This window comes from Chanodichthys erythropterus, chromosome 17, assembly GCF_024489055.1.
Source record: "Chanodichthys erythropterus isolate Z2021 chromosome 17, ASM2448905v1, whole genome shotgun sequence".
Taxonomy (NCBI): Eukaryota; Metazoa; Chordata; class Actinopteri; order Cypriniformes; family Xenocyprididae; genus Chanodichthys; species Chanodichthys erythropterus.
Genome location: NC_090237.1, coordinates 29706005 through 29716742, shown reverse-complemented (window position 1 = coordinate 29716742; position 10738 = coordinate 29706005). Strand labels below are relative to the sequence as shown.

Here is a 10738-nt window from a genome sequence, read left to right as displayed (position 1 = left end):
AGTGTCAGCTGTCATCTTCTCTGTGGTTTTGTGCTGTCATGAGTCTTGGCAAAGGTACGGAAATGCTTAAAATATATACATTTTGTTGCACATTTTGCATTTCTCATTCTGTTGACATGAAGGTGTTCTGAGTGATTTGTTTAGATGGGATTCTGGTTGATGTGAAAACATGTGAACAATGTTGTACCCAATCATAGATGATATTCGTTTATATTCTTTTTTATTCTGTCTTATTCCCTGAATATCTTTTCCAGGAGAGACAAGATACATGAAGTGATGGACACAAACACAGACACTGAAGTTATACTGGAGGTTTTTTATGACCAAGAAGAACATCAGAAAAAGTGAAGTTAATTATTAAAAAAGCTCATAAACAGTTCCTTAAAATCCATTTATGTTGGATTTTGCTTATTCTAAAATTGTAAAATATCTGGATTTTACTGCTATTTCATTTATGTTTGTAATATTTAGTCTATATTTTATATACTCTTTACAAAAGCAGAAACTCTAAGCTTATTTTGTCAGTAGGATTAAAAATCCTTATTATATTATATTATATTATATTATATTATATTATATTATATTATATTATATTATATTATATTATATTATATTATATTATATTATATTATATTATGAATTTAATAGTTTTGCCATTCCTTATAGTTTTCTTCTTGTTCAGATGTACTTTTTTTTTTTTTTTACAATTAAACTGTGTGAATTACTTTGACATGTTCAAATTAATCATTTCACCCTTTCTGTGTTTTAAAGGATGTTAAAAGAACTAAAGCAAATTTTATACACATCAGGGGCCGTATTCATAAAACATCTTAAGGCTAAAAGTAGCTCCTAACTTGCCGATATAGGAGAAACTCTTAAAAATAATGGCCGTGTCAGTCCTAATTTTAGGACTCCTAAATTTTTGCTCTAAGAAATTTCACAAAGCATTTTAGCACTAAAACTAGCTCCTAAATCTGTGAAAAGTTAGGAGTAGTCAAGAAGACTGCTGAGTCACTAAGACCAAATCAAACAAGATAATGGCTGGTGCTGCCAATCCGCCTCAGCAATCTGCCCAAAGACACTGTATCAAAACATATTTTGTTTTATATATTTGAATCTATGATAAAACGGCAAAAATAAATATTTAATAAATAATGTCTGATTACCTGTGGCAGTTGTTTTCACAAGTTTACACTTACAAATTGAATAGAGTAAAATATATATAATGTGTAATAAGCATATTTGGTGTACTCTTCAAGGGGATCGAGGGCTCCGAGCTTGAAATTTAGCCCAAAACCATAGTTCTTCCAGTATCCACAGCCGCGAGTGAGGAACAGGGTGTGCAGAAAACTGTTGAGGTAACTAGATGAGTTGGCTCTCGTCTCGTCTCGTCTGTGTATATATTCCTCCTCTCGAGCTGATTAGATGGACTGTTTGAATGTGTTTCTCCCAAACTTTGTTTATAAAACAACATTTGTCACTTGAATTCTGCATTCTTTTAAGACGCAGACATGTAAGAGGCGGACAATTAGAACATAAACTAGTTTAATTAGACTACATTTGAATATGGCAACATGATACCTCATTCGACAATATTTCTGATATCGCTGACAAGAGGCTCCTCCCCCATCAGCCAATCACTGTGGGCATAGTTAGTAAGTGTGTTGGCATCATCCAGCAACAAGGTCAACCCCGCCCTTACTCTTAGCTTAAGACTTCTCTTTTCCTTAGTAAAAGTTGGTCTCAGCAGCCTTGTGAATAGGTTTTCAGAGAAAACTCTTAGCTAAGAACTTTTACTGCTATTTAGGAGAACTCTTAGTGGTAAAATAAAAATGCTTTGTGAATACGGCCCCAAATTTCCAAAAAACAAAACTTTAATTCAGTTGATATAGGCTAAATACAAACTTGGTTGGGATGCTGTTTGAGAAGAGTGTGTATGTGTATGTGTGTGGTTTCCTACAAATAAATGTAAATGAAAATACAATAGGTTAGGCCTACACACTATCACTGAATCAAATGATAGGCCGCTACACATCTTTACATAGGCTATAAGTCATATTTCTTATCAATATACATTAAGAAACACTGACACTGTGATGACTATAAAATGGCATCTTAAAGGTGCAATGTGTACAATTTGGGAGGATCTACTGACAGAAATGCAATATAATATACATAACTATGTTTTCAGTGGTATATAAAGACCTTACATAATGAACCGTTGTTTTTATTACCTTAGAATGAACCATTTCTATCTACATACACCACAGGTTCAGCAGTCAGAACATAATGATAAGATACACTTTCAAGCAAATTAATCATATTCAAACATTTACAATAGTTAAGTTAATTACTTAATGCACACAATACTGCACAAAGGAAAGTGATCACATAAGGTCTTCGCTCTCTCTGTCCAAAACTCATACAGTCTGGACCAATATGACCTAACAAGTAAGTAAGGTGGATATACTGCACCCCATCAGTTATATTTCGCTCTATACTGCCACCTGTTGGCACATTTGTGTAACTTAGAGAAGATTAAGTCATGATAATGAGAAAACCTTTGTTATCTCAATATCACGAGAAAATTAAGTCATGATCTCAAGAAAACAACTTTTGTTAATCCATGGCTTCTGTAATTTCCCCTTTGAGTTTGTTAATAAAGACTTTTAGCCTGATCTTCTTCGTCATCATCTGCAACTGTGTGACAACTGGGAGCCTTATAGTAAAATGCATTTCATTATTTTATTTTATTTATTTATTGCTAAATCAAATCAAATAATAATAAATCTTCAGATTATTAAAATTATTCTTCATACTTAGAGAAAATGGTTATTTTAAAAACTCTTAAGTGAAAGGTTCTTTGAGTAATTATACATTTATGTGCTTACTATAGGGTTAGGATTAGGGTTTGTTTTAGGGTTAGTCACATGTAATTATGCATGATTTACAGTTATTACTACAGAAACTTCATGTAATATATGTAACAAGTACACTGTAAAACAAACTGTTACCGAGTCCTTAAACAGAATCAACAAAACTGTGACCCTTGACACATTTTTTGCAAAGCGAGGAACGTCCATTTTCACACTCACATTTATCTTGTCACATTTCTATTAGACCAAAACCTCATTGCTTTTATCTTTGGCTAATAAAACATTTGAATCAAACAATGGTGAATTTATTTGTTTTACTGAATTATGCTATTTATTTCCATATTTATATTTGTCAACCACAAGTACAACAATCCCTCATTTGTGCAAGTCCAGTTTAATGAGGAAGTGCTCCAATAGAGGAAGGATGTATCTTGTACACTTGAGTGTTGCTTCTGCAGTTAAAGCTCGATTTGAGATCACTGTGAACGGTTTGACTTGAGGCGGTAAGGTCACTTTTAATGCTGTAAATTTTAATTTGAAATGTTGTTTTCTTTTCTAGCATGAGACATATTTTATATTGTACTGCCAAAGCATTTGCATACAAATATAGAATAATATATTGGTCTACTGATATTTTCGCATACATAGTATTATATAAATGCTCAAGTAATGTTGTTTTTCTGTGCAGATCTGTGGAGTTCATGTTTAAAATGCAGATCATTTCGAGTTGTACAATCCTCTCTATATTAGTATTAAATATCTTATGTAAAGGTATGTATTACATGTTTTACAGTTTCATTTAAGTTTAAATGTTAGTATTAAATTTGAAAAACAGGAAATTGTTATTTTAAGATATGAGGTTTCTTGTGTTCAGGCATTTCATTACATTCTTCTGTTATTCAAGGCAATGAAAACAAGCACTGGAGCATCACCTTCAATCCACCAGAAGTTACTGCAGTTCCAGGATTATGTGTTCTGATTTCATGTACCTTCACCTATCCAGACAAAGCAAAACCTATTGATAACGTTCAGTGGATAGAATGTAATGAAAATGGTGAATGTAAGAATGACATTTTCAAGCAAAATGTGAGTACAAAAGATAAAAACAAACAGGAAGAGAAGAAAACTGAAACAGAACGGATTAAGATGCTTGAACCTGATCTGTCCAAAAACAACTGCAGCATCATCATGAAAGACATAAAAGCAGAAGATGAACATGAATATGCATTCAGAGTGGAGGGGCAGCATCCACATAAATACACATATAAATCCAGAGTTAAAATCATCATTCAAGGTAATGCTTGCTTGTGTTTGGCAAAGTTTTTTCTCTAGTCTGATGTTCTCTTTCAGTTTTCTGTTGTTTCAGAGGGATGTTCGGCTCACTGCACACTTTCTGATGTTATGATTTCATAAACTATGTTGGACACAATTTCTTAAAAAAGAAACTTAAACACATGGTTGTGCTGTGCTAATCACACTGCTGTGAGCCCTTCTTTTCATCTTAGTAAAATATACATTTCATTTGTATGATCTGATTCTGTACCCAAAGAATGATTCAGTTATTTACACTGTGGAAATCTGTCATGTCTACATTATGTTGTGTATCTCTGTTTGCAGATGAGCCTATAATGGCTGTTCCTCCTCTCAGTGATGGAGTGGAGGCCAATCTGACATGTTCAGCTCCTTTTCCTTGCCCTGCAACTCCTCCTGACATAAAATGGTGGATCAAAACAAGAGAAGGAAATATCACCAATCCCGAGGATGACAACATCACTCTGATCACCTCCACAAGCCTTTACCTCTCAACTTTGACTTTAACTCCAACCTCCGAACTGCACAGTGCCACTGTAGGATGTGACGTGAACTATGGAGATAAAAACATCAATACCAATCAGACCCTAGGAGTCATGTGTGAGTACAAGTGTACATTTCTAACCAGACTTCTTGAAAAAGCATGAGTCTTTGACAATTTCTTAAAACAAAAATTCAGAAATACAACACAAATGCAATTCAGAAGAGCGAGGCATCACTATTGATAACTGTAGAGAGCAAAAAGTATTTATTTTCTTGCATACAGAGTCAATATGGTGTCAAAACCATTTTTTTTCCCCCCAGATGTACAGACTCTTCGAATTCTGGGTAATGACACAGTGAGGGAAGGTGACACTCTCAGCCTGATCTGCACTGTTGAGAGTCACCCACCATCCTCTGATCCTGTATGGAGTTTCAATGGATCCACAGATACAATCACGAACCACACGTCTGCAGAAAATCTCATGATTACCAATGTGGGAGAAGAGCATGCTGGGATATACGTCTGTGAGATGACATATAGGAACAAGACTTTGAAAGCATCCATCACTATCAGTGTCATTCGTAAGTAGAACCAGATTCTACATGAAATGTTGATCATCTAACAATGACACAGACTTACAACAGTACACATTACAAAAATGTCTACATGTCAGCAACTGTTGAAATACTGAATTGTGACACATCTGAGAAAGTTCATTGCATGTTTGCAGGGGACAGCCCTGAAGTCTCAATATATGTCTTTACTAATTATAATATCAAACATTCATCACATGCTAGGTGATACAAATGAATCGAAAATAAATGAGTCCCTCAGTCCCGGAGGTGAAAACAAGCCTGGGAAAAATGATACTCTGAATGCCAACCAAACTACAGGTAATACTGAGTTTACTCTAGACACAGTGTATTATGCAACTGTATTTTCTCTGATTTTAGAGGCAATTTATGGTCAGATATTACTGTTAAATGTTATTCCAGGACAAAGAAAAGATTTCAGTAATGTGTGTGTGTATATGTGTATATATAAAAATAGATAGAGAGAGAGAGAGAGTGGGGAAAGAGTAGTAATTTTGTGTTTTTATATTTAAGGTATAGTCGATTTCATAAAGAATTTGAAAATGTCAACGATACTCACATTTGTGGCAGGAATGGCATGTTCGGCAATCATCTTTTCCATGATTTTGTGTTGTTGGGTGTTTTGCCATAGGTAGGCCTGCCATTTACTTCTTTTCCTTTTCCTGCCTTCAAGTCCATTAAATGTAATTTGTCCTTACAATGTATAGTGTTTAGAACTGCACTGTCAGCTTCAAGTCTCGAGTCTCATTCCCTAAATATCTTTTCTTTTCAGAGGCAAAAAACACAAAGTACTGACAGAAAATCCGAACACTGACATTAATTTGGAGGTAAGACAGTTTAATTATCACAGAAACCTCACTCTTGTAACCTTTATGTCAAAATGTCACTCTGGTTGATTGCAGTACCTACACAACTTTTATGAAAGCAAAATTGTGTCATCATTTACTCAACCTCATGTTGACAATTGCTTCAAAAGTGGCCCAAGTCACTATCGCTTTGAACAAACAATATTTGAACTGAATCTCTATCTCAAACTCAATCCTCAAAATCTGCCACCTCAAGACAATAATGGGGCCCAAAACATCTGTATAGAAATATAATGTAATTATTTACATAAAAAAAAAAGATATTTAGAATTTTCATTCAAATATCATAAACAATCATTAGGGCTGCCCGATATATTGCATGCAATTGTCACGCGCATTTCCCTGATTACTGCGAAATCACCATCACCTGCTTTCAAATGGAGCGCCATTTAATAGACAGAACCGTAGATCACTGACAAGCTACGCAATATCGCGCTCATTATCAAAAGCGATTTATCTGCGATATAAACACGATATTGCATGGCTTGTCAGTGAACTACAGTGAGTTAAATGCCTCTCCATTTGAAAGCAGGTGATGGCGATTTAGCGGTAATCAGGGAACCGGCTTTACTGACGGAATGCGCGTGACAATCACATGTGATATATCGGGCAGCCCTCATTCAAACATGATAATATCAAAAAAATTACTGGTGACTTCACCAGACTGACGTTTTAGTGGTGCACAAAGTCACTACAGCAGTGTTTCCTTAAAGGGTTAGTTCACCCAAAAATGACATTTCTATCTTCATTTACTCTCTCTCATGTTGTTCCCCAACTGTAAGACTTTTATCTTTGTGTTTATCTTTGAAACACGAATGAAGAGAGAAATAAGAGAGGTTTTTGTCCCTCCATTAACAGCTGCGCAACTACCACTTTGACACTTCAAAAAGTTCATAAAGAGATTGTAAAACGAATCCATATGAATTGAGAGGTTTAGTAAAATTTTTCTAAAGAGAAAAGGTTAATTCTCATGTGTTACACAGCTAATTTGAGCTTCTGCAAGAACCAATGAGGTTCATTCTTGTGTTATGCAGCATGTTTGAGCTTCATCAAGAACCAATGAGGTTCATTCTTGTGTTACGAAGCACGTTTGAGCTTCCACGAGAACCAATGAGGTTCATTCTTGTGTTACGCAGCACGTTTAAGCTTCCACAAGAACCAATGAGGTTCATTCTTGTGTTACGAAGCACGTTTAAGCTTCCACAAGAACCAATGAGGTTCATTCTTGTGTTACGAAGCACATTTGAGCTTCCACAAGAACCAATGAGGTTCATTCTTGTGTTACGCAGCACGTTTGAGCTTCCACAAGAACCAATGAGGTTCATTCTTGTGTTACGCAGCACGTTTGAGCTTCATCAAGAACCAGTGAGGTTCATTTTTGTTTTACGAAGCACATTTAAGCTTCATCAAGAACCAGTGAGGTTCATTCTCACGTTCCACAGCCTGTTTGAGCTTCCGTATGAACCGGTGAGGTTCATTGTAACAAGGTTAGTAGATGTGGGAAGAAGGAGGCGGGAACCGGCGAACATTCAACAAAACTTTAATATAAAATAAACAAACAAAACGAAAGTAATGCCGGCAGACCCTCGCGGACGTCTGCCGGCCACACAAACATAATAAAACATAAAATAAAGTCCAGGCCTGGTCCTCTCTCGTCCTTCACTGATGTCGCTCCTCCTTTTATGCCTCCGGAGCTCCTCCGTGAGAGACTCGAGGCCGGCACGCCTCGCAGGTGACGCTCATTATCACTCGCGTCACCGGCCTCGCGCCGTTCCCTCACGGCTCTCGCCCGCCCTGCTCGTCACATACCCCCAACGCCCCTCGCAGGCCGGGGGGTACCTCCGAGACTGCGCTTTACTCCCCCCCAGGGCCTGTCTCGGCGGCCGCAGCACCTGGGGGTAAGGACAGACGAGACGAGAGAAAGGAGACGGAAGCAAGGGGAGCGACAGGACGAGAGAGGGGAGAGAGGAAAAAGAAAGAAAAAAAAAATGCTGGGTCCGGCTCCCAGACACACTGCCGCTCGGTCCTCAGCCTGCCAAGAGGTTCTTCTTCGCGGTGCCATGCGGTGGCACTGGAAGCTCGGTGGACGGCCCGATCCTCGACCGCCTCCTGGCGGCCGGCGATGGCTCCTCCGACTGAGGGCAGCCGGCAGCGAGTCCCCCGTCCCCTGCTCCTCCCCTTCATGGCGGACGGCAGCAGGCTCCGGCCCACGGCAGACAGCGGCGACTCCTCCGCTCCCTCCAGGTCCAGGACGGCAGCCACCCCACCTCGTCCCAGGAGCATGGCATCCGGGTCTCCGTCCCACCTTTCACAAGGCTCCAGCACCACCGCCTCGGGCAGCCTTTCGCGGTCTTCACTTCCGCGCTGCCCGAACTCCGCAGCACCGCGATCCCCCTCAGCAGCGAGGGCTCTCTGACAGCATGTCCCTCCTTCCTCCCGGGTTTCGGCACCAATGTAACAAGGTTAGTAGATATGGGAAGAAGGAGGCGGGAACCGGCGAACATTCAACAAAACTTTAATATAAAATAAACAAACAAAACGAAAGTAATGCCGGCAGACCCTCGCGGACGTCTGCCGGCCACACAAACATAACAAAACATAAAATAAAGTCCAGGCCTGGTCCTCTCTCGTCCTTCACTGATGTCGCTCCTCCTTTTATGCCTCCGGAGCTCCTCCGTGAGAGACTCGAGGCCGGCACGCCTCGCAGGTGACGCTCATTATCACTCGCGTCACCGGCCTCGCGCCGTTCCCTCACGGCTCTCGCCCGCCCTGCTCGTCACATTCATCATATAAAGTGATCATGTCTCTTTAGAAAACTTTGACTAAACCGCTCAATTCATATTTTTACAATCTCCTTTTAAACATTTTGAAGCATCAAAATGGTAGTGATGTGGACGGATAATAGAGGGACAGAAATCTCACACATCTTCATTTGTGTTCTGGAGATGAACAAAAGTCTTACAGGTTTGGAGCGACATGAGAGTGAGTAATTGATGACATTTTTTTTCATTTATGCATGAACTAACCCTTTAATGTAAATTAAAATAAATAAATAAATAAAGAATTAAGGATATTTTCTGTATATATCAGACAGTGCAGACAGATGTAGCTCAGAGTGGAACCAATGAGCAAACACCTCTTCATGGAGAGCCTAATGGAGGGACCCTAAACACAGGAGTACCAACAGATGGAGCAGAGGAGGAAGAAGCAGTCGAGATGCAATCAAGAGAGGCGGACTATGCCAGCATTGACTACTCCCTTCTAAAGAACAGACCGCCTGAAGAGGTAGAGAGGGAACCTACAAACACAGACTACGCTGAGGTCAAGAGGCAAAAGAAAGGAGATGGGAAGCAAAGGGAAGCCCTTCAGGATGGAGATGACCAGACTGAAACACCCGACGAGAAACAGACGGAGGGAGAGGAGGAACTTTATTCTAATTCTCAGATGCTTAAAGGTGAAGGAGTTAAAGAGTCGTAAGAACACACAGCAATAGTTCATTTGTTACATTCAGGTGTTTAAGAAATAAATAATGTATTACTTTTGAGCTTTTTTCCCTTATGTGTCTACCAAAAATTGTTAGTGATTACAACACAAAGCAGAATGTTTCATTAGATTAGTCTGTTTGCATCTGTTTTTTTTTTTTTTTTTTTTTGGAAAAAAAAAAAAATCTTAATGTATTTAATTTCTGTTTCTTTCAAGTTTGTTTGTTTTTTTAAATAAATGTGGGTTTTAATATGTATTTGAGGAAGTTTCTGAGCTTCCTGAAACTGTAGCAAATATGTTTGAGTAAATAAAATAAAAATGTTCAAGATAATTATCTTCTCCTTCATTGCTTTTTACTGGTATATAGACTGAAATAATAATAATAATAATAATAATAAATAATAAAATAGTTTACTGTTATATGTAATAATTATTAGTCAATTTGTTAAGCTGAATCTTAGTATCTAAATGAAATGTTGGATTTGTCATTATCAATGCTAGTTTCTAACTCTAAGTCACACATGACCTGAAGTGTCAAATGCAAATTTGCCACAAAGAGCAAAGCAAAGAAGTGTTGTCACACCTCAAAACTTAAAAAACAAAAACGTTCCCGCAAGTTTCATCCTCAAATTTCAAGCTACTGCAAAGCAAAGGAGTGTTGCAGCGTCACACATATACTTAAAAAAAAACTGTCATCATTTACTCAACCTCAAGTTTATTTGTTCTGCTGAACTCAAAAAAGAATTTTTAAAGAATATCTGTAACCACAATTTTCTAAAAGAAGAAAAAAGAAAAAAAAAAAGCCACATTTAAAGGTGCCCTAGATTGTTTTTTTACAAGATGTAATATAAGTCCTAGGTGTCCCCTGAATGTGTCTGTGAAGTTTCAGCTCAAAATACCCCATAGATTTTTTTTTATTATTTTTTTTTAACTGCCTAATTTGGGGCATCATTAACTATGCACTGATTTTTTCAGCACGGCACCTTTAAAAGATGCGCTTCCTCTGCCACACGAGCTCTCGACTATAATACAGTGCATAAACAAAGTTCACACAGCTAATATAACCCTCAAATGGATCTTTACAAGATGTTCGTTATGCATGCTGCATGCATGCTTCGAATTATG

The 10738-nt window shown here is 38.0% G+C and overlaps 1 protein-coding gene across 2 annotated transcripts; it reads left to right on the top strand.

Moving 5' to 3' along the window:
- Nucleotides 1-345: 345 nt before the first annotated feature.
- On the top strand, nucleotides 346-9935 carry si:dkey-24p1.7 (sialic acid-binding Ig-like lectin 14). Of its 2 annotated transcripts, none has more exons than XM_067365797.1 (9): nucleotides 346-3379; nucleotides 3565-3647; nucleotides 3781-4170; nucleotides 4494-4787; nucleotides 4992-5252; nucleotides 5469-5564; nucleotides 5835-5895; nucleotides 6037-6091; nucleotides 9221-9935. In XM_067365797.1, the coding sequence occupies exons 2-9, from the start codon at nucleotides 3578-3580 to the stop codon at nucleotides 9605-9607; spliced, it is 1614 nt and encodes a 537-aa protein (XP_067221898.1). In that variant the 5' UTR covers nucleotides 346-3379; nucleotides 3565-3577; the 3' UTR covers nucleotides 9608-9935. The 2 variants fall into 2 exon arrangements, with proteins under 2 accessions (XP_067221898.1, XP_067221896.1); XM_067365795.1 differs by having other exon boundaries at nucleotides 5778-5895.
- Nucleotides 9936-10738: the final 803 nt, after the last annotated feature.

Bases quoted from the DNA above. Each gene is read 5' to 3' on its own strand.
- si:dkey-24p1.7 (XM_067365795.1), top strand. From the start codon at position 3,578: ATGTTTAAAATGCAGATCATTTCGAGTTGTACAATCCTCTCTATATTA. The intron at 4,171-4,493 runs GTAATGCTTGCT...CTCTGTTTGCAG, and splicing joins AGTTAAAATCATCATTCAAG to ATGAGCCTATAATGGCTGTT. The intron at 6,092-9,220 runs GTAAGACAGTTT...TGTATATATCAG, and splicing joins ACACTGACATTAATTTGGAG to ACAGTGCAGACAGATGTAGC.